Consider the following 24,222-nt stretch of genomic DNA (forward strand, 5'->3'; position numbering starts at 1 on the left):
TTAGAGGGCATAACCTCCTTTAGTGCCGCCAGGGCAAAATCAAGAGTTGCTCCTACTGCCGTATACAGGCAGTAGCCTTGATATACGCCTTTTGGGCACCCCCAGGGCACAGCAACTGCGACGTGCCGTACTCCTGAATGTCAAAGCGTGCCAGCTGGGCAGGCTGATTGGAGTGGGTTTGTGGAAGGACCCCGGGCAGGAATGCCACATTTGCCCAAAGGGCAACGCCTGAGAGTCCCACCTCGGGCATGTATTGTTTATGGAGAAGACATGCACCTCCCCGACTCGCTTCCCTGAGGCTATGGCAAGCAGAAATGCTGCCTTCGTGGGCAGCCACCTAAGCCCCACCTAGGCCAGGGGCTCGAAGGGAGGAGATGATAGGGCATCCGGCAGCAGGGGCAGGTCCCAAGCCGGAGCCCTCGGGGTGCTAGGGGGACGCTGCCGTAAAGCCCCTCTCATAAAGAGGGACACCGACCTGTGGCACCCCGCCATGGCGCCGTCGACCCGAACATGTCGGGTATAAATCGCAGCCACATAAATTCAGAGTGGAGTGAGAACGTCCACTATCTAGAAGGGACTGTTGTCTAAGCAACAACGTGCAAGCTGCACAGCCCAAAGCTCTAGCACGTTGACCTGGTGCGCACTCTCCCGGGCCCAGGCTGAAGGGCCAAGAGGCGACTTCATCATGCCCCTATCGGCAGCTAGCCGATCCACTTTAGAGGACAGCCTGTTTCTAGTCCTTCTATTGGGGGGAGCACACATAGCCATCGCTCCCTCATGTCGCCGGGAACGGCCGAATTGATCTGGAGGAGGATGTGACAAGGCGAGGTGTCTGGTGGCTGCTGCCAGACGTTCCACCTCAGTGATTCTAGCCACTCTGAGCTCGAATTTCATCCCCACTGACCGCCAGAGGCGGCCGAGGCAGGAGGGGCAGCGGTCGTGGCCGTCCTCGGGCTCAAGAGAAGCCATACAGGTGCTACATGAATGAGCCATTCTATAGGTAGCCAGATAAAGCGTAGCCGGGAGCGGGTGCGAGACCACAGCCTTCACCAGCTACCTGCTTAATGGAAAGAGTAGAGCGTTGCTGCTACTCGCCGAACAGAAAGAGGGATGTAATTACACCCACGTTACTGGCAGAGGGAGCAGGAGCGAGAGCACTGCCTTCACCTGGCTGGATTAATAAACACGGCAGTTCAGCGTCTACCAGGAGCGGGGCGAGAACACTGCCGGCTGAGTTAGAGACAAATGCCAGATGCAGCATAACCGGGAGCGGGTGCGGGAACACAGCCTTCACCCGCTACCTGCTTAACGGAAAAACAGGGCAGTTCCGCGTCTACCATGAACGGGGGCGAGAACACTACCTTCACTGGTTGAGTTAGAGACGAATGCCAGATGCAGCGTAACCGGGAGCGGGTGCGGGAACACAGCCTTCACCAGCTACCTGCTTAACGGAAAGACAAGGCAGTTTAGCGTCTACCAGGAGCGGGGGCAAGAACACTGCCTTCACTGGTTGAGTTAGAGACGAATGCCAGATGCAGCGTAACCGGGAGCGGGTGCGAGACCACAGCCTTCACCAGCTACCTGCTTAATGGAAAGAGTAGAGCGTTGCTGCTACTCGCCGAACAGAAAGAGGGATGTAATTACACCCACGTTACTGGCAGAGGGAGCAGGAGCGAGAGCACTGCCTTCACCTGGCTGGATTAATAAACACGGCAGTTCAGCGTCTACCAGGAGCGGGGCGAGAACACTGCCGGCTGAGTTAGAGACAAATGCCAGATGCAGCATAACCGGGAGCGGGTGCGGGAACACAGCCTTCACCCGCTACCTGCTTAACGGAAAAACAGGGCAGTTCCGCGTCTACCATGAACGGGGGCGAGAACACTACCTTCACTGGTTGAGTTAGAGACGAATGCCAGATGCAGCGTAACCGGGAGCGGGTGCGGGAACACAGCCTTCACCAGCTACCTGCTTACACGGCTTGGAACCGTAGTTACAGTAGTAATTATGGCCAGTACTTACGGCTTAGAAACATAGTTACAGTAGTAACTGTGGCCGGTGCCTAAAAGTGTCAGCCAAATGGCTGCCCACTAGATAATATAATATTGGGAGGATGAAATCCTCCTTAATGGCCACACATGCAGAGCACACAGCACACACAGTGAAGATTGTATGCATATCGTCCTAGTGCTAGGAGTCTAGTACTAGGAGCAGTAAATACAACGATATAGCGCTACTGCAACCATACCATGCGTTTACCGGGAGCGGGAGCGAGAGCACTGCCCTCACCGGCTGAGTTAAATAATGAAGCTTAACAGTACATGCAAGGTGTTAGCCAAGCGGCTGCTGCTAACAACCAAGCAACCAAGTCAGAACACAATGTTAAGACCAGATAATTAGCTTCTAAGAAAGAGACCAGCCCGCGTAGAACCGTAGGCCATGGTTACAGTAGTAACCGCACATGCAGAGCACACAGCACCCGCAGTGAAGTGTTCTCTGCATATCATCCTAGTGCTAGGAGTCTAGTACTAGGAGCAGTAATACAACGATCTAGCGCTACTGCAATCAAACCTTATGTTACCGGGAGCTGGAGCACTGCCCTCACCGGCTGAGTTAATAATTAAGCTTAACAGCAAGGTGTTAGCCAAGCGGCTGCTGCTAACAATCAAGCGACCAAGTCAGAACACAAATGTTAAGACCAGATAATAGCTTCTAAGAAATAGAAAGTACTTACCTTACTCTCTGCATCTAAACGAAAAACGGGTTTAAAATATGACACTCTGGGCTTTCCATAGTAAATTGAATGAGGGACACAGACAAAGCTGGGACTCAAATGCTAATGATAGCTCGGGCACAACGCCACAAGCAGAACTTTCAAAGAGCATAAGGGCAACTTTATGGGAGAGGAAGCGGGGACACAGCCATCACCAGCAACAAGCTGACACAAACCTGTCTGTCGAGGCTCTGCACAGCCGGCTACAGCTCCTGGAGGACGCGTTAACGACCCGTAGCTCCGACTGTCAGTCGCAAAGCTGCACACGGCCAGCTGCTTGCAGAGCAATCCCTCAGATCAAACGTTCAAACCTGAACGCTGTAGGCTACAAAAATGTAGCCACGGTACTCTCGCGCAGCGAGAAGAGGAAAGGAACAGATCCTCTGACGACATAGCTGATATAGCCGGTGTCACGTGGGTCACAGGTGACTTTGTTGTTATTGGTACTCGAGCTGCGCATGCGCGCGATGGACATATCCAGTGCTTAAAGCACCGCATCTGGCGGTCAGTAGGGACGAAATAGAACTTACAGTAAAAACTGTACTCCAATCTTCTGGAAACTGCACAGAAACCCCCTTATTGTCAATAAACCTTGGAACGCCTTGCCTCCCAGGAAAGCTCTCTACCTTTTTAGATTGTGGTTGTAAAGATTCACAAGGCAGTGATTATCCTACAGTCCACAACAGCTCATTTTATACAGTTGGGTAAAGCCAGAAAGGCCTCACTATAGAGAAATGACTACTATGGAGACTAGCATCACTTGTGAATACAATTGTGCTCATTATATCCACTGCGACAAAAAACTAAAGAAGACATTACCTTACATTGGATCCCTTTTTTCTTCAGTGTGAGGGAGCGGACGGCGGTGGCCACAGGTGTGGTGGGCTGCATCCGCCTGCTGGATGTCAACAACCGTGTGCTGAACCTGCAGGAGAGCGGGGGGGACAGTCTGTACGGCAGCGGCGTGGGCGAATGTGGAAACAACCCCTGCCAGCCCAACCCCTGCAAGAACGGAGCTGCATGCCAGGTCAAGGAGGCAGAGATGTTCCACTGCAAGTGCAGCAAAGGATTCTGGGGTAAGATGCCAACATAAGCAGGTCAGGATGTTCCTAATGGTCATACTGGGATTCCCAGTACATTTTAAGTGGTTTATTCCAGTGTAGGAGCAGGGAATAAATAGAAAATATGTCATTTCATATGTGGAATATCCAGACTTTTAACACATCGTTAAAAATGTGTTTTGCCTTCTTTTCTGGGACTCACTGTGGTCATGACTTACTCGCAAATCCTAAGTATGCTTGACAGCCTAATTTGACAGTGAAACTCACGCCCCCAGCAGGAGCGCTTGAAGTCATTTGTAAACAGCAACACCATCAAATCTGCAGTGTTGGGCAAGTTACTTCCAAAATGTAATATATTACATATTACTTATTACTCTCTTTTGAAAGTAATAAATTACATAAAAAAATTACTGTCTCTGAAATGTAATGAGTTACACTACTTTAGTTACTTTTCTAGTTACTTTCACCAAAATAACCGCAAAAGAATGGCTAGGTATTTTAAATGCTAAAATGTAGTTTAGTGCAGCTCATTATACATCCAATGAAGGGCAATGTGGTATAGCATAACAACTGTGTAGGCCCTTAAGGCTACTAACAACTTGTATTACACGGCTTAGTTGAATACTCGATTCTGATTGTAAATTCTTAACATGTGACACGTTGTTAATACAGTAGTACAGACCACTGTCAAGGACTATAATGAAGGTTGCTAAGGAGGATCAGGAAAGAGAAAGGAAAAGAGGTTAAAAGACGGAGCGCTGGACGTCAGATAAATCACCAGAAGAAGGCAGAGAGGAAGTGAATAATAACAGGACACGGAATGGGCTCTGTAGTTTGTTTAGTATATGGCCGTGTAATAATAATAATAATAATAATAATAATAATAATAACTGAGATTTCTATAGCGCCTTTCAAGGGACCCAAGGTCGCTTTACAGGAATAGGGCAAGCACAAACAAAACAAAACAAAGGTCAGACAGACAAAACAACAGATTGATTTAAGGGCCGAAGGCCTTGATGAACAGATGGGACTTGAGGGCCCTTTTGAAGGCGTCCAGTGTGGGGATGTTGCGAATCTCCGCAGGGAGAGCGTTCCAGAGGGTGGGGGCTGCCACACTGAAGGCTCTGTCCCCGAAGGTTCTCAGTTTGGTGCGGGGGGTGGTGAGCAGGCCAGAGTCTGAAGACCGCAGGTTCCGGGGTGGGGCATGTGGGTGGAGGATGTCCGATAGGTACTGGGGGGCAAGGGCATGGAGGGACTTGTAGGTCAGGAGGAGGACTTTATAAGTTATGCGGAACTTGACCGGCAACCAGTGGAGGTGGATGAGGGTACAGGCCCGGTTCCAGGACAAAATGACTCAGGGTGCCTGTGAGATTACAGGGGGCGCAGCAGTAGTAGGTTTACATGAGCAATAGTGGCCGGCAACAGCAATGAAAATTAGCATTGATGGTCCCAATGAACAGATTATGGCATTTGTTATGTTTTGAAACCAAGTAAGAACATTTCAAGTGAGTTAAAAGTGCAATCCTGAAATATCTCATATAGTCCAAAGTGGACTGTGGCAACGAAAAGCACGAAAGCTTCAAAACTGTATTGATAAAACAAATGAGAACATATTGTAAATTAAGGCAAATATTATTTGAACCAGCTCATGGTTTGAAATGGCAAACATTGAAAAGCAAAAGTATTATTAAAACCATGTAGCCTACTAAATCATCACTTTGGTCCCATCATATACTCTGGGAAGAGAACATGTACTGTCCTTGAAAACTGGTATCACATCATCATGTGAGGTTGACTTTGTGACCTGGAGATCATTTCAGCTGCAACATCAGCTCGTTGATCAGCTTGGGATATGAGATCTTTTTGTAGCCATTCGTGGTGAAGGCATCTGTGCTATTGTATGCATTATTTTTGACCCAACATTTCTACAGGCATGGCAGAATATGGCCCTATTTTCACATATTCTAGCCCTTGTCTATTTGTATACCACGAGCTGCAAAATGACCACCTAACCCCACTGTACAGGCGGGTACTTGTTTAGATATACCTGGGCAGGCTCTGTGTTGCCGTGGTATCCTGGCTGGCACCTGCGGGCCGCAGAGGGGCGGCGTAGTTTCGGGCAACGAAGAGTGCTGCTCTGGGGTTGAGGGCGGCGAGTCAGGCGGGAGTAAGCTAGTGTCCACAACGGAGGGTAACGTGATGTCCCCATCTGACCTGTTGCTACGGTCTGCAGTAGACGCAGTGTTGCTGGCGTTTAGTGACGGTTGCTTTAACAATTTTCGTATAAATGATTATCCACAGATGTGTGTCACTGCTGTGGAAGCACTTTGGAAATGATGCAGGCGCTGCGGAGCAGGTCACGCGCACCTGACACAATTTGTTGTTAGTATTTTTCGCTCCGTTCTCTTTTTTGAATAGAGGGTGCATAACATTCAACTGCCCCGAAGATCCCGGCGCGAAGTCTGAAGAGTAAACACCAGGTTTACTAATCTACCCGCACAATTTGTCTGGTGTCGGAATGTCTCGCTATGTTAGTACATTGTTAAAAAACAAAACTTTTTAATTTCGGGTTAAAATGTGTTGTCACTGCGTTACTGAGCATTGTAACGGGTAATATATTACCCACATTGCATTAGTAATGCGTTACATTACTTTGTTACAGCAAAAAGTAATATATTACTGTAACTCCGTTTGTAACGCGTTACACCCAACACTGCAAATCTGCATGTCCAACACAGAAATGAGAGATTATGTGTTGAAGCAGTACAGAAAAACATGAAAACCTCCACCAAATGCTTAGTGATTGGCCTTTGGCCCATCTCTTCTTCCACATCCCTTCCTCCGGCAGATGCCAACTAACAAGCAACTCTGAGAGAATATAGCTAAAAGCCAACACCATCAGCGCCTAGCCAAGCGTGACTCGTGCCTGTTGTACGGCAGCCTACTGCAGAAAGTTTCCCACCAGAACTAAATTAATTGTTGGAGTTAACTTGAATCCCTCCGTAGTAAAGGATTGTATTCAACATGGTGAACGCTTTGTGGGGAAACCAGCTCACAGTAACGTTTTTGGAGCTGTTTTCCTTGGATTGAAAATGTGGATCTTTAAAAAATCATAATACATGATTATTGTCTTTCATTCATTGATTTTATTATTATTATTATTTTTTAAGTGTCTTTGAGCATTAGGAAAAGCGCTATACAAATCCAATGTATTATTATTCCAGAGGTGCTTTTATGTTGTGTAGTTATTAAGGAGCCTGGTACAGATAACCCTCCCACTTTGAAGAAGCATTGCTGTGATCAAAAATGTGTTGGCAACATGGTGTTAAATGAAGGGTGATAATGAGAATTGAACCGTTGCCTGCGGATAGATTCAAGTAATATTTCCCATCGTGTAAATGTATTACGTAGGGAAGATTGCGGATTTCGAGGGGGAGGGACAAATCTCTGAAAACCAGAGAATAAATGGGTGGAGAGCGGTTGAAACGGAGGACATGTCAGAACAGTGGGATCTATGAGGGAGGCGAGCGAGTATTGGAGCAAAGAGATGGTATAGAAGGCAGAGATATGAAAAAAGAGCCGAGGAAAAACGCAGGGTAGCCCTGTGAGCTCAGCGGGGATGGGCTTCATTAAAGCGCTCCCCTCACCACAGGCTCTGACTGCTAAAGTAATGACGGGTGGATTCACATGCGCTGTGGCAGAGGGCAAAACAATCATCCAACAGACGCAACAGTGCCTTTCCCACAGATAGGTCCAGAAACATGGCCGCATGGTGGGAAGGCTCTCCACTGTTTAATCTGGACGTGTAATATTTCCAAATCCTATTAGAAAATGACCTCTATTACAGAGGAAATCCTTGTATAGAGAATAAAGAGAAAACGTTGGTGGTATTCTGATGTGGAATTTTTATGTATGTTTCTAGGTCCAACTTGTGCTGACGTCCATGATCCATGCGAGCCCAACAGGTGCCATCCATCCTCCCAGTGCCAGGCGCTGCCGGAGGGAGGCTACAAGTGCGAGTGTCCCATGGGACGTGAGGGGAGGCACTGCGAGAAAAGTAAGCTGACTGTATATCCCGGAGTTACTCCATCACTTCCTCTGGTGCATATCTAGGAGCGGGGTGTTTCCGCCCGAGTCAGCTGAACATCTAACCTGAATCAAAAAGGGAGATCAAACACAGTAAGTAGGGGGGGTTTGATCCTTCAGGCTGGGAGGGGATGGGAGGGCTGCAGAGCCGAGGTAGATGATTGGCCCCGTCGGGCCGTTCAACACATCGACTCTGCTACGCTTGTTAGCGAGGTAGCAGCAGCAAAGCCACAGCCTTTCTCCGCTCGCTCCCTGTCTATCCGCCCACAGGTGTTGTGTTCAAACGTGTGTGTTACTGTTCAGCTCCACATGGCAGAACCGGGCCGCGGCTGGGGAAAAGACCAGCGCACGGCTCAGCTGCTTTTGAAGTTCATCATTAGCATGTTGGCGGGCGTTGCCTTCTGAAGTCTCCCTATGCCTTTTTGTGCCTCCCCTGGCTTTGTAGATGTCGTCGAGTTGACTTCTGTAGCCGAGAATAAAAGAGAATATACTATCATCTAAATCAAAAGACAAACACGCACCCATCCCTGGGAATTTAGAAAAACCAAATGGGAATAGCCTCCTTCCAAGCCCCCGAGTCCCAGTTAGCAGGTGATTAAAATAAATTGAGGTGAACCAAAATCAATGCTGTGTGAGCGAAAGCGTCTCCCATTCCAAAAGGCTATTTTTCTCCACTGGAATCAATGGGATGACTAATCGCATCAGTCCTCCCTGCCCGACGTGATTAATGGGAGCGTCAGTCAGCCAGAGTGTCAGCCCCAGACAGGAGCTCGCAGATAAGGTGGCATTCAGGCGGACGTACCCTCTGAGGGCTGCACTGAGAACAGTTGAAGAGACAGGTAGCTTACAGGCCACTCATCAGAAGCCTGAAGGTGAATTACTCGTAGTATTAAGTGTGTGTAACCCAGCGTGTGCTCGCACGTTCAGTTGAGCTATGGTTTCCATTTCAATTCTGCCAGAGTTTCGTCACTGCTACTCTAAATTCACCATCAAGGACTTCACTCAAGGGTGTTCCAATAGTATTAAATGGCGTACTTTGCTTAGTGCTTTTACCCTAAGATAATGTGAATCATTGCAATTTAGTGATGAAAGCAGGATCACTTGGAACGGTCCTTGAATAACTGTAGGGGGGAGTTTAGCATTTTGCTACATTAACTGCAATTTCCGTATCAGTCCGTGACGTCACCCGGCCCAAAACAATATATTTTTTAACTTAATAAACTAGCCCTTATTAGAACTCTTATAAACATAATAATAAAACAATTAAAATGTTGTATTCAGCCCGGATTAAAACAGCGGGCCCAAATCCTGGATGAGCGGGCCCGCCCATGACGCCGGGTCTGGTGACTGCACATATGGGTTCTTCTGCTCTGACAGCCAGACATGACGGGTAATCTGTGATGTTTCGCGCTCTCAAAAGTTGGGCCATCTTTCACTTTTCCCATTGACTAACATTGGGAAAGAGACGTCTGTAAATCGTTGGATGATTTTTTTTAAACTAAATAAACTACCCAGTATGAACGTTTGTATAGCCCTTATTAAAAACATTCGGTCCTCAATTTGTAAAATGTGCTAATAACGTTATTCTCAGAGTTATTTTCCTCGGCATTATGAACGTGCATCTAACCCACGAGGCCACGCCGCCCGGTACGTTCATGTGACGTGTTCAGTACTACATGGGTTTTACCTTTACCCATGGATATACAATAAGAACGGATTATATGAATGCTTTCGTGACGTTTCGCTCTCTCAAAAGTTGGGCCATTTTGTCTTCATGCCCCAATGAGCAACTCTCATAGGAATGAACGAGGCCCCGCCTCCCACGCTGTATCCAGTTCTTATTATACATCCATGGTTTGGCCCCCCAGGGAGTTCCGTTTGCAGATCTATCCACCTTGGGACCCGTTATCATTTGCGGGTCCGTTTCCGCGTTTCCGTTATGGCCTCGGGCTATGTGAAAGAGAAAAGTAGCGGATACAACCGTTTGCGTTCTCGTGTAAACAGCACCTGAGAGAGAGTGTGTGTGATTAACACTGCAGCTAATCTGTTGAAGAGCCGATTGATTGAGGGGCAGCACCATGAGGTTTGATTGCAGCTACAACGTTTTTGAACCAGCAAAATGTGCATTTTAGCTGCTCTGATATTGCCAATCCTTATTTTACATTGTTTTGATGGGTTTTATAGCGGGTACTAATAAAGCGGCATTACTGAAATCCAAACAAAATGACCTCTGAGCTTACATCAACAAGAGAACTAGAGGCAACGGCTCCCTGAGCATCGCTTTCCAGGGACTTATTTCTGCTGCGTTTTTAAATAACTCTGAAAAAATTCTACTTTTCTAAGACGTCAAGCTTCACACCCCGCACGCCATGTGGGTTTTCCTGGTCACTCAACTCATTCCAATGCCTGGACCTCTGGTGACTTATTGATCGTGGTGCTTTCATTTTGAATCCCCCCTTCCAATCTCTTTAAGTAACTACATCCTGAGCGGCTCTTCTACTTTAATAGAGTTCAGTTTAGCGCGCAAATCCTAGACTGTTTTTCCCACTTCTGCATGGTGCGTGCCATCATCATTAGCAGTCTTGTGCACAATAGCTAATTAGCTTTCTCATCTCCCTCTGCCTTCCCCATCCTGACTCGTCTCAGCTAATCCCACCCAATTACGAACAAAAGCTTTTTTTCGGCTACATATATGTGTGTTAGAGCGTCAAGCGTTGCACAGGCCTCTGAATGGTGGTAGTTTTCGCACCATAAACACATACCCCCGGGTGACACTTGAACGATTTGTAATGTCAAGCCACTTGTTAGAAGGATTGCACGGTGCCTGTCCTAATCACTGCAGACAGCCAGATGTAGAGCCCTCGCAAAGACAGTCATTTGTAAAAAGGCCTGCCAAAACACAATTGCTGCATTATATCATGGGCCCCGGCTTTGGTGTTAAACTCCACATGTCTCCAAAGGTTCTTTGTGACACTGTGGCGGGCTGTGTAATCAGTCTGACATAAGGATTTTTTTGTTTGAATTTCCTTCGAGAGAAAGTCTTAATCCTGAAGGCAATGAAAACACAAATCCATCTCTTTCCATAATGCTGACAGGTCCCTGAAAGATGTACTGACTACTCCTGAATTTCAATTCTGTCGGCAACAAAAACGGGACCTGAGGATGAATATAGTCTCTTTGTTTTTCCAGTGGCTGAGAAGAGAGGGGCTTACATGCCGCTATTCGACGGAGACTCTTACGTGGAGCTGAAGGGACTTCACCTCTACGGGCACGATCTGCGGTGAGTCTCAGCTTTAACTGAAGCGACAAGGACAATCTGTATGCCTAAGCATGTAGAATTCAGAGTATCTCTACCTTTGTTTCCATACAGACAGAGTACGAGTGCACCAAAAACAGGCAAACAAGCATCTTTTGTTCACATTTCGGCTTTGCTTGTGTTTCTGCAGTCAAAAGGTCAGCATGACGGTGATTCTCAAGGCCAACAGCTCCAACGGTTTGATATTCTACAACGGCCAGAAATCGGACGGAAAAGGAGACTTCATCTCTCTGTCCCTCAATGAGGGCATCCTGGAGTTCCGCTACGACCTGGGGAAGGGACCCGCCACCATCAGGTCAGCAACATTTAAGATGCGTTTACACAGAAGCCCTGAGAGGGAAGGGGAAATAAATGGCTGATCCATATCCTCTGTGTAATTTTTTGAATGTGATTAGGACTTAAATATACGGGAAAAAATGTCTGCCACCGAGAAACGTATTTTGTTCTAACTCATAAACACAGCAGGAAAAAAAAAGTAGATCAGACTTAGAAAGGTGTTCTTTTACTAATTTGCCTCTCAGGGTTTCCATATAAGGACAGGATGTGCAAAATATATCATGATGTGCTAGAATGACATAACATGACACCTGAACAAGCCACAGGTGAAAAGAGGCCTGTGTTTCCTAAAAGGTAACCAACCCACGTGTTTGTTCGTTTATTTGTTTAATTCAGGAGCATGGAACCAATCCAGCTGAATGTGTGGAACACCATCAACCTGGAGCGCTCCAACCGCAAAGGGGAGATCATGGTGAACAAGAAGGACCCCGTCCGAGGAGAGGCACCGGTAAGAAAGAGCTAGCTAGCTAGCAAGCTCCTGCTCACGGTGACGGGCCTGTCCTACGCTATGCCTTGCTTGTGCCTGAACTACTATACTGTTTCTGTTTGATCATCTGTGTGCTCTCATTATGTCATCGCCACGACCGTGGGGCTCAGTTGAATCAGCATTGCCTGCCCTTTTTGCTAAGATTTTCAACACTATGCGTTTGTACCGACTTGACTCGCTGAAAGTATGCCGCTTCCCCCTCGACGCCAGTCAAGGTAATAATATATTAATAATAATAATATATTTAATTTATATAGCGCTTCTCATCTGCCAAGACAAATCTCGAAGTGCTTGCGAAGGTAAGAGGGAGAGCTCCAGATGTAGAGGGCCAGTTTGACAAGCTGTCTTCGTTTTGAAAGTCCTGTAATTCCCCTCAAAAAGAGAAAAACAAATCTATCTGCCTTTCAGCTTGCTGGGAGATAAAAGTCGGTGTAGCATACAGAACACAAACACTAGCTTTTACTGCTGGTATACAGTCCATTTTATAAATTCAGCCTCTGAGGTGGTGTCTGGGGAGACGGAAGGAGATGGAGGCAGATAAAAAACTCCTCAGCCCCGCGTCTAGACCAATAAAGCAGGTGCATGCTTCGAAATGAAGGCGATCTAATAGTTTGATTAGCCTGCAAGTCATCCAATTATATTAAAGAGTGTAATTTGTGATTATGAACATGCACTCTGTCAACTCATCTTCCTCAAAGATGCAGCGCTCCCCCTCTCTCCGCCTCTGTCCTTCCCCTGCCTGCCTCCCATCGTCCCTATGGTAATTGTGTTTTACTCCAGCTACAGAGGCAGAACATCTTATTACAGGAGGAGAGCAAGGCAAAGATGGCGGTGCTGAAGGGGGGGGGGGGTGCAAGGGATGAGCAGAGACTAGTTATGAAGCTCAATGCAGAAAGCCTGTCCTAGCTAATTCTCTGTTTTAAAAACAACTAGGGAGGGGGTTATAGTGCTTGCGTAAAGAAGCCATATCATATCAAAGGTGTCACACACATGTATGGACTCACATGGCATGCTGGGAGTGTTCTCCGTATCAAAGACGGCTCAGCTGCCAGCATGATGAAGTACATACTTTCATAGGCACATAGGTACGCATATAAGATATAAACATCAGCTGCACCTCTGGTGAATGGCAGCAGTCTGTAAATGAGGTTGGGTGGAGAAGTGGCACCACTCACACTCTCATCCACAACGGTTTTTCTTTCATCTTTTCACCATCTGCTTCCTGCATGGCCTTCTTGTTTTCTTTGTGTTCGCTCTCTACAGCAGTGGTGGAATAAGTATTGAAATACTTAAGTGCAAATGATAATACCACACAGGGAACATACAGAACAAGGTCCTGGATACTACACCTAAATAACTACATGTTTATATAATTAGCAATGTGTAAAATGTTTGAAGCTTTAGGATTAATATTACAGCTGCTTTACAGTATGTAGCATTGTACTGCTGTCTTAGGTTATCATTAAATGCATCATATTCTTTAAGATTTAAGATCGTATTTTTAGCTTTTCTCGTTGTGAGAACTGTGAAAACTTCAACTTCTCATGAGTTTCTCAGAAAACACTCCAAGAGGGTTTCTAAAGAGTGTATTGATCTTAAAAGAAGGATTTTCTCAACTCCTGAAGGAACACTTCATATTTCAGTTTATCACAAAAAAAACATATTTTGCATTATTTAGAGCAGTGGCTCCCAACCTTTTTTCCCAAGAGCCCCCCAAAATGACTCATGTTGGAAGTTGCGCCCCCTCCCCCCCCACACACACACACAAGGGGGCGCGCAACAGCGGTAATTAAAGTTTAAAAGTCTCAAAAATGCTACAACTACTGTCACAAACTGGATGAATGTGAAGTATTTTGTTAAAGGAGGATGAAAGCGTAATTAAGGAGCACTATGGAGCGACTTTGATGGTTATTGGACTCAGGATTAAGTCATTTGGATTCCCGCTGGATGAAGAAATTAAAGGACGGCGCGGAAGTGGAAACAATTCACAAAGGGATTAAACTGTTTAAAACACACGCTCAAAGTAAGCCGGATTTTGCCGATGTGTTTATGTGGATTCAAAAGTCGTAAATAATCTACAAAATGGAGGAGACCGATCTGATCGGAGCAACTGTGACAAATAATCCAACTGAAACCGTTATGGACAAATGACTGTTTTAAAAATGTGTTTATCCAGACAAGCCCGGTTTGGACACTTTATGGGCTGAAGAAATATTTATATTAAAGAAAGAATTATACATTTCTGTCTTTTTATGCCTTTAATACTAACTTGAATTTGTATTAAAATTAATTAGTCAATTATTTTTTATATTTTATTTTAAAGTAGAGACAAGGCTTTTAGTGACAATCATGTATTGCCTTACAATTATATGTAAAAAAAAGTAACAAAAAATAAAGCCTAAATATGATATTTGGCCTCAAATCATCTGAGGCCTGGCGCCCCCCCTGCGATCGTTGGCGCCCCCCCTGCGATCGTTGGCGCCCCCCAGGTTGGGAACCACTGATTTAGAGCATTCACATGGGAGACAGTAGATCAGTCTGAAGGGACTTGTCTTGGGACGATTTAAGTCCCGATTGGACCGAAAATAGGGAGTGTGGAGTGGTAGCTGGAGAGGTGTCCTTGAGCAAGGCACCAAACCCCCAACTGCTCCCGGGTTCAGTACACTGGCAGTTCCTTCGCTCTACCACCTCTACATATGTGCAGGTCCTATTTATTAATGTGTGTATTTTCGGGCCTTATAGTGTAATGTTGCAAAAAATAGAAGTACAATAGTTACATTCCACCACTGCTCGTGTGTGTAAAATCAAGCGTGCATAGCTTTTGAAGTGCCAAGATGCACATGAAAAAAAAAATGTCATGTTTAATCCCACTTGTCCGTGCTACACTGCAGCTCTGTGGATTTCTCTTAGAGATGTGCATGCGTGTGTGTAAATGGGATTATGTGTGTGTTTTGTGGGCTTTTGCACTTGCCTGCTCTAGCTCTGCATGCTTCTCTGTGCACAAACACTTACTAGTCTTCCCCTAATAACTCTTCCTCCCTATTTGTCTTTCTTTCTCTATGATGTGCTGTCTGGAAATAAGAAATCACGAAAGGTAATGAGACAAGTCCCGGTCACACCTTCGCCCATGTTTCATTTGAATCCTTCACTTTGTCCTCTCACCCCCATCTCTCCATGCAACAAAGGGCACAGAGTAATCCAAAATAAAAAAGGGTCCTTCTGCAGAGCCGCGGACAGCTTTTAAAACTGCCAGTTCTGTAGAAAAACGTTGCCATTTCATAAGTCCACACACACACAACCAGCGCTGAAGTAGAGATGCTCTCAAAGAATGCGGGTTGGCTTTCACCTCAGCCCATCTGCTGTGGGGGTGGAATGGGGGTGAGAAGGTGGGAAGAAGGAAAGAAGAAGACAGTCATCTTTGTGACGACCGTTGTTTTTAGCAACAAAGAGACGTCTTCATTAGTGCGGCGTGGGCGGCGATATCACGCCAGCGCCGCGTGGCTGTCGGGAAAGTGCGAGCGAAGACAGGGGAAGGCGAGCGAAGGAAATAGCCCGTAGGAGACGGTGAGGTGGCAAGCCAAGCCGAGCTGTTCTTTTGTCATCTGTTCTCACTTCTGGAACAATCCTCCGTAATAATCACAAAGCCGCTTGTTCACTCATAACAACACCTCTCACGGAGCGCAATCACTACATAAAAGCAGCTGTGCGTCGACAGAACAAACGGAAAGCACCATCATCATCTTTGCAGCGGCTGTGGACAGCAAAGTCGGCAGTTCAATCCCCAGTTCTTCCTATACACATGTCGAAATGTTTTAGCAAAACTCTGAACCCCAATTGGCTCCCAATGAGAACGTTGCCTTGACTGGCAGCTTCGCCAACATTGTTGTACGGATGTGTGCGTGAGGGTGAGAGGTAATTTGGAACGCTTTGTCCGGTGAAGAACAGCTTTGGCTCGCGTCCCCGGCCTCTCCGTTGGAAGCGGCTCAAGGTGCAGTGACACAGCCCCCGGGCTCCAGCCGCCGCCTCCTTCACTCCAAATCCCATCCTAAATAAAAGCCCGCCCAATGCCAGCTCAGATTTAAAAAGCCCTGTTTATTTGGCCCCTTCCATCATTTTCCCAGCAATTAACTCCACTTTCCCCCTCTGGCAATTACTGCTCTACATACAAATAAAGATCATTAACCCTCTTCCTCCTGAAGTGGGCCACCTATTTCAGTGTGAAAGACGGCAGCGGCACCTTGCTAATGCATAGCAATTGTCCCAAAGGTTCGGTGGAAAGAATCACATTTAATAGACGTCTTTGGCGCAAATTAATCGCAATGAATGTGTCTCCACGCTCGACTGTTTGAAAGGTTGCCGCGTATGAGCAGCCATTCATTAGAGATGTCTGTAAAGAAGCATCCGTATCTCCACTCAAGCCTGCTCCTGATTTCTCTTTGTAGTCCCTTTTATGTCTCACAGATAGAGGATAATTGACCACTTTCTCTGAGAGGCGCTGACATGCATTATGTGTTAATGTATCAAGTGTATTGACGTGGAAAGAAGGCGAAGAAGCACAGTTGAAGCGACTGCCGGCTACAATGTGGATAGTCTTTCTTGATCCTTGAGTGTGGCACGTGTGGTTTATTAATCTCACTTTTTATATTCTGACTAAAAGAATACAACTTATTTCATGCTCCCTGGACACACACATAACTGCGCTCAGGATAATCAAAACCATAAACCATTACGTCCTGAATAAAGACCATTGAGAGGAATTCGAGAAAAGATTCAATTGGGCGTTTAAGTCAAAATGCAATGGTTTGTAATCTTTTATTTCACCACGCTCCAGCTCACCATACCTCTGTGTGTCCTGTCTCATCAGAACCTGCACGTAGATCTTAACCTGAAAGAGTCTCTTTTCGTCGGCGGAGCCCCCGATTACAGCCGGCTAGCGAGAGTCGCTGCACTCACGGAGGGCTTCAAGGGAACAATCCAAAAGGTAAATGTTTGCATGCCTCTATTTCTTGCAGGATTATCGAGTCATTAGCTCTGCTGGTATATCCTCCTGATTTACATATGTTATTTTATTGACTTTGATCCCTTTTGCCCTTAGAGGCAGTTATTAGCTGTCCAGCTGTCATACTAAAGACCCCCATTTTAGAATGTTTTCCATTATAGCTCAAAATGTGACGGGCAGTGGCTCTGCTCATTTGGACTAGCATGCACTAATAATAGAATGCTCATTTTTAACTCCCTCCTTTTCACTACTCTCAGATCTTACGCTGACAGCGTTCTAGTGTTTTTTCTTCCCCCTCCACTTTCCAGCAAAAAGCTCATCTCTGAGTGCCAAAAATAACCCAGTAGAACAAAGGCAGGATGCTACTGTTTGTGCAAACTTGTCATTAGTTCTCCTCTGCAAACTTTCCCGTGACAGTTTCGAGCAAATCAAACGCTAAACGTGGTGTTTGTCTAACTCGCTCTGTAGGGAATTGTTAATTAGGAGGAAGGCTATGTATTCTCAGTCTGATGTGCTGTTTAAAGCGTGTGTTTGTAGCTACTCCTAATTTCTCAGTATTACCTGTGTGGTAACTGTTTGTGTTTGAGGAAGAACATACACATGTACAGCCTCACTGTTAAAGTACTTTGTTCTTAGATGTGTTGTGATAATAAGGTCCAAAGGGAATTTGGAATTGTCCTGCAACTGGTACCAAATCCTCACCAGAGTATATGGTATTATTTATTGTATATAATTATAATATATAAAGTATTTCATGAATCAGTTTCTTACTTTGAATGAACCAGCAAAGAGTAAATCTATGAACAAGCAATGTTTTGATAAAGTTATCATTATTTTAGTTTCTTTGAAGTGGATACATGGTGATGTAATACATGTATGTGCACCAATTAGAATTCCTTTTGATTAATGAGGCCCTACTTAGTTTTATTTGGCGGGTTTTCCATTTCCTGTAGTATGTTATAAAGGTTTGTTTCCTACCGTAACATAATGACATCCCTATGTTACACCCGTGCTCCTATTGGCTAGCACTCTAAGCCTGTACGTGACAAGCTAGGGGCAGAGCTGATAAGCAAACCAATCAGAGCGGATTTGGAACAGACTCTTGAGGCTATTTAAAGTGAGAGTATGTTACTTACTTGAAGTCGGTGGACTCCCAAGAGCAATGCAAATCAAAGATGTCGTGATATCCCGGCTTTTAGCACTTCTTAAGGGTGAAACTGTAAAAGCTTTACAACATGTCTAGTGAAGCTGACCTATTGTGTGTGCAACCTAAAGTCAACTCATGGCAGTGCCCCGTTAACCCCGCGTGTGCTGTTCCCAGATCATTCTGATGGGCACCCCGATCCTCAGAGAGGAGAACGCCCTGCGTGCCAGCAACGTCGACATGTTCCAGGAGCACGCGTGTTCCCAGGAGCCCTGCCAAAACGGCGGGCGCTGCAACCCCATGCTGGACGCCTACGAGTGCGTGTGCCTCAGTGGGTTCTCGGGGGGCCGTTGTCAGAACAGTGAGTATCTCTGCCAATCAATATCAGCCATGTTACTTATACATGTTATCTTATACACATCTGTTACTCTAAATATATGTTTAGAAATCTGCATGATTGGTCCAGGTCCAATACTTGCTGGCTTGAGATCACCTTATCATGGGAGTGTGGAATTACAGCGATGCAACAGTACAAATTGTTCCATTTCCTCATCCAACACGACTTGGTTTCACTCTGTGAGGCAGTGTGTTGGCTGATTGTGAAGCGTAGTATGAGTGGGACTGAAATCAGCAATACTTCCTTTAACACAGCTTGGTCTGCCTCAATGGAAGTGAAACTTATAGTCTCATCTCTTTTCTGCTCATAAGACCATGGTTTCCATTCTTCTCTGTCGAGGCTATCATGTCCGTATTAAACTTGTGATGTCTCTTTTACGTAAGGGTCATTATGGATTGATTTCAAAGCATTGAAAATGATGAAACATGTTGATTGAATATTCATTAAAGGCTCTTTTCAAGAGTTGCCCGTCAGTTTCATCATATTCATGTCAGCCTGCCAGACATACATCCACTCCGGCTCGATCCGTCTCACACACTCGCTTACTGCCTTCGCCATTAACCTTGTGCGTCTGGCCGGTTGTCCCTTTCACGTTAATTAAAGCGGGGGGGAAATGACCCCTCTCTCTCCTCGTCCCATCTCCTCACACTCCATCACCTTTGGCTCTCATAACTGAACTCTCGCTGTTATTGATTGGTGTGATCTCATTCTCTCTCTCTCTCCCCCCCCCCCCCCTGCTTTTGCAGCCATCTATGAGAAGTCTGCAGGAGAGACCGAGGCCATTGCCTTTGACGGTCGGACGTTCATCGAGTACCACAACGCTGTCACAAAGAGGTAAGGAAGAGGGCAAGGGGAACATCCTCATCTCCGAGGCGTCATCCGACATCTCCATTGCAACGGCTATTAGCCAAATAGCCCCTCTGTCTATTCGTCTCCCCCTCGGTAAGCCACGACGACAGCGTTGATGATATCATCAGCGATAAAACGGCTTCAGGGTGAACTAGCGCTTGGCTAATAGCTCACCTCCCCTCATCTATGGCAGCCTTGCTCAGCTTTTGACAGGATTTAAGTAATTAGCGAGGCGGTTAACAATCAAAGCGTTGCCCTGAGCGCGCCCAGTACGCTCTGTGGTCTCCCGCTGTCTCACGGACAACAAGTTCACATGATTACAATTGCATTCTGTTTCTAATATGTGTATAAGTGTTCTCATTAAAACGGGCACATCTCGCCTGAAATGTGTAATGCTTTGTAAAGAGAAAATCATCTTTGGTGTAAAATAGTTTTTGGAGCAGGTGTTAAAAAAAAAAAGATAAATCCTGTCCCTTTAGCTGATGAGACATTTGTACTCTTCCATCCATCTTCAAGGCTGGCAAGAGCCCGCCTCCAGGTTGCCGTAAACAAAAATGTTCATGTGACAAACCTGAGACAACATCGAGCATACGGCTCTATATCTACGTGTCGCAGCTCTTCACACAAACACTCCGGTGTGAAAACAGGGCCTGCAGATCATCAGAGTCTCCGTGCAGACGCACGACTCCCGCCCACACACGGAACTCTGTCGATATGTGTATGTTTGTGTCGTTGTCTGTATCGTTGCTGTTTGTCCGCGGTCGCAGCATTCCAGTTGTGTGACCTTTGTCCTGTCCTTCAGTCTGACCTCACTTGTCCTTGTCCCCACATGTGTTGTCTCATATAAATGTCCTTCACTGTCTTTCCTTTTCACTCAAGCCAACTGACCAATGAGATCCCAGAGTAAGTAGACTTTACGACTGGGTATTTGCCCAGCTTCAAATCAAGCCTAACTAACAGCAACCCACAAAGAGAATCCATTTTGTATAGTTAACCCAAAGGAATAAATGAAAGTGCATTCAGTCACTGGTCATATTTTCCCACGCAGAAATCATCTTGAAGTCAGATTTTACGTTCGAGCTCCATATCCATGATTTATTTTTGACAGATTTCATTACTTGAAATACATTTTGCAGCCTCATTTATCCCAGTGCACAAGGAAGCATGCATGTGTGCATGATTAGCATTGTGCTCAACTCCCTCAGAGAAAATGAATTGCTGTACAAAGAATGTGCAATACTGTGTGCATGGTTGCAACTCGTTCATAAACAAAATGAATTGCCTATACGCTGAATCTGTTCTGTGGTAAATGAACGAGACCGCTTGAAAACTACAGGAGGAGGATATACTTAATACCCCTTAACCTAGTGTCTGGTTCCTGCTTGGGAAAGCCTTCGGTCACGACTTAGCTGTTATGGGTTTTTCTTGCAGCTCATTAGCTCGGTAAGTAACCTACTCTTAAAAAGATCCCACAAAGCGACGAGGCGAGAGTTTAGCTCAAATTAAGCCGACAGGATTCAGCCCAGCGTTCCAATCCGTGCCAGGGCTTCTGTCATGTTTTGTTTTTTTGCCAGATCTCTAACTGCAATTGTGAATAATTACCAAGTCTGGGGGTAGAGCGAGGCAGTGACATGTTAATCACAGATTTGTCTTCCTTTTGTAGATCAGACCTCCAATTGAGATCTCTCTGCGCTGCGTAGCCACGGGCATCACTCTCACTTAGCAGGCGGGGACAGTGGTCCTTGGAGCCAGACTGTCAAAAGTTAAATGGATGTCACATTTACTAAGGGCCACAATGAGGGTGAACCTAAGCAAACTGGAGCCTTGGGGCGAGCACTCTGAAGGCGTTCCGATCAATTCGGCATAATTTGATTTTGTAAAGGGAAATTAAAACATTTCTCGAGGGGCCGTTAAGAGCTGGCGAGGCCAACATGTCAAGCGCTCACCTCAGGTTAATTCTGCCGTTACTATTTACAGCACCCTTTGAACGCTCCCCCTTCACCTCTCTGCCAATATCTAAAGGCTTGCTTTGCTCAAGCTTATTATTTCCGTGACAAATATCTTACCATGACTCTTACTTGACCACATTTTTTAAAGAATTGTCCAATTTTTCTCAATCACGGCTTCCGTCTCGAGACAGAAGGTAATTGCGGCTGCACTGTGGCTGGCTGTATCATGAATTCAAAGTAGTAAGTAAATAATTGGACCTTAAGGTGGCCTTCGTACCTGTGTGGACCATGAGTGTATTTAATCTTGATGCTCACGTTTAAAGGGGAAATATCAGTCGGTGTGCATATACATTTAAGGTGTATGGGGTCCTACCAGCCAACAAATAATTTTACAACACAAATATTTCACAAAAATCTCAACCAAAGGCTAGGGAACCTCCTTTGCAATTTGTTTCCAAGCCAACCAAAACTAACTGGCGTTTCAGGCAGAAGGTAAACAGAGGTATATTCAGACAGACCATATAATGAAAATAATGTGTTTTCTTTATTTAAAGCAAGTAAATATGGTTTTGTAACAAACTCAAAATAGTCAGTATGAAACTGAAAATATTAATATGTCCCCTTTAAAATGCTGCATTTCTTATCTCTAGGGCATTATGGTGCATTTTCCATCCGTCTTGATCAGACGAGTTCCTTTGAGATCCTTCTGTTATGGTTGTCTTGTGATCCAGGCTAAGCCACACACTTCCCATGATCACCATGATCACACAGCAGTTGTTATCGACTGTTGACTCAGTCGATACTGTAGTAGAGCGGATAACTTATGCTTTTTTGCAGCTCCAGGTCTAAACTAGTCTGCGAGTCACCCAGTGGGCTCACAACATCCCCTCCTCCCTTCTTTCCTTCTGGCCTCTTGCGCTTACACTGCATGCCCTTGACTTTCTCCCCCTGCTCCCTTAAGTCCCGAGTCTCTGGAGAACCCATCTGACCAGAGGTGAGTCTCTCAAAACGCTTTTTTGGACTTCCTCCACTCGCCTCTCATCTCCTCATCCCCTCCGTTCCTCTCCAGACAACCCCTCCCCGACCTCTCACAGGGCTAAACCCTCCTCCCCAGAGACAGCATTGTTCCCATTATCGAGATAGAGTTACCAATAGGAGAAAGAGCCTCAATTAATTCTGAAGTTCAGAGCTCTGATAAGGAGCACAGAAGGAGCTGTCCTCCCTGATGGCTTTGTATTATTCTAACCACTACTGCCACCTAGAGATGGAATAAAGGACGGCACTCTGAAAAAGCTTTTGAATTTGAATACACATAAGAGATGGATAAAAATCCTATTTACAAAGAGAAACACACCAGCAATCTGTGAAGGCGGTGGTGTGTATGCGGTGCGCCGGTGTTGTTTTATTCATGATATATTCAGCACTTTTAATAACCTTGACCTTGTCACTGACACGCCGCTCCGATGGAGATTTATAGTTCCCTGTAAGCTCTGAGGGTTTGCCAGGAGAGGGTACACCGAGCTGTGTCTTTTTTCTCTCTTTGGAGAAAATAAACATTTCTCCTGAATCAGTCTTTTTTGTTCGTGTTTACCTCAAACCCCTATTACTGCTAGCCTCAGGGGTCAAAGTGGCCTAACATGAGGCCAGCAGTTACATACCATCCCATAACTCTTTTACCAATGCTCTTTTTATTCTTGCTCCATAAAGAAAAGAAAATGAGGGAATACTCCTACAGTGTAAGGAGAAGTTGCCAGTTTCTCTTTCCCATTTCCTGTCCTATTTGTACTCCCATGAGCCTCTTTGTTTGCTATGCTTGCTGCTTTGTCTCGTCGTCTGTCTTGTCTAATCTTTGTCTCCAGCTCTTGTTTTTATTTTACCAAATCCACGTGTCATTTGTTCTTTGTTGTACGTGTCCTCACCTTGTCCGTGTCTTTGTGTTCGGGTGCCCTTTGAAGAAGGTGGAAGTAGATCCACTTGGCAGATGTGCAGACCTTTGCACACATGCTGATTGATGACACACACACAATCTCACACATACACACAGATGGAAGTTGTGACCCTGGATGTCGGCTATTTATCTCTTCAGGACTGTGTTAGGGTGTTTGTATGCAGGACTGTATGTGTGAGGGTACAGTAGGAGCACATCAATGTGTTGAGTGTCCCTCACCCACCAGTGGCAGTGACGTACAGTGGTAAGGTGGAAGTCGCCAAGTCTTTGCATCCAAATCACCCCCGCAGCTCGAGGGACTAGAGATCAAAAAGCTGCCTCAAGACACACACGCACACGCACACACACACACACACACACACACATAGAAAGCACTGAGCAGCAATGCAGTACAGGCTCAGTAGGATGTAGGGAAGCTAATATCAAAACAGCTCCCTGCAAGTCCTTAGCTCAGCTTTAAAAACACGTAAGACTGTAGAAAACCATGTCAATGAATCATGGGTAATGTACAGCAGAGATGTCTCGTTTCACATATGCCATACATGACAAAGGCTATGTATGCCAAAGGTTAGCTCTCTTTTTGAAAAATCAGTCCAAATGGCTAACTGACGTGCTTCCTGTCCTCGCAGCGAGAAGGCTCTGCTGGTGAACAAATTTGAGCTGAGCATCCGGACGGAGGCGACCCAGGGCCTGGTGCTGTGGAGCGGGAAGGGCGTGGAGCGCTCCGACTACATCGCCCTGGCCATCGTTGACGGACACATCCAGATGACGTACGACCTGGGCTCCAAGCCCGTGGTGCTGCGCTCCTCGGTGCGCGTCGACACCAACCTCTGGATACGCATCAAGGCCAGCAGGTGAGCGGCGGATCAGCTGTTTCCCC

At 45.9% G+C, this 24,222-nt stretch overlaps 1 protein-coding gene across 1 annotated transcript in view; it reads left to right on the top strand.

Moving 5' to 3' along the window:
* Window positions 1-24,222, top strand: part of agrn (agrin) — a 295,804-nt gene that overhangs the window by 259,401 nt on the left and 12,181 nt on the right. The window contains exons 26-35 of the mRNA XM_071203838.1: window positions 3,617-3,846; window positions 7,754-7,888; window positions 11,107-11,197; window positions 11,364-11,528; window positions 11,906-12,017; window positions 16,921-17,037; window positions 18,377-18,560; window positions 19,343-19,430; window positions 22,356-22,388; window positions 23,972-24,196. Of these exons, the coding sequence (XP_071059939.1) occupies window positions 3,617-3,846; window positions 7,754-7,888; window positions 11,107-11,197; window positions 11,364-11,528; window positions 11,906-12,017; window positions 16,921-17,037; window positions 18,377-18,560; window positions 19,343-19,430; window positions 22,356-22,388; window positions 23,972-24,196 (1,380 nt within the window). The remainder of the gene's footprint in view (window positions 1-3,616; window positions 3,847-7,753; window positions 7,889-11,106; window positions 11,198-11,363; window positions 11,529-11,905; window positions 12,018-16,920; window positions 17,038-18,376; window positions 18,561-19,342; window positions 19,431-22,355; window positions 22,389-23,971; window positions 24,197-24,222) is intronic.

This window comes from Pseudochaenichthys georgianus, chromosome 7 (assembly GCF_902827115.2).
Source record: "Pseudochaenichthys georgianus chromosome 7, fPseGeo1.2, whole genome shotgun sequence".
Taxonomy (NCBI): domain Eukaryota; kingdom Metazoa; phylum Chordata; class Actinopteri; order Perciformes; family Channichthyidae; genus Pseudochaenichthys; species Pseudochaenichthys georgianus.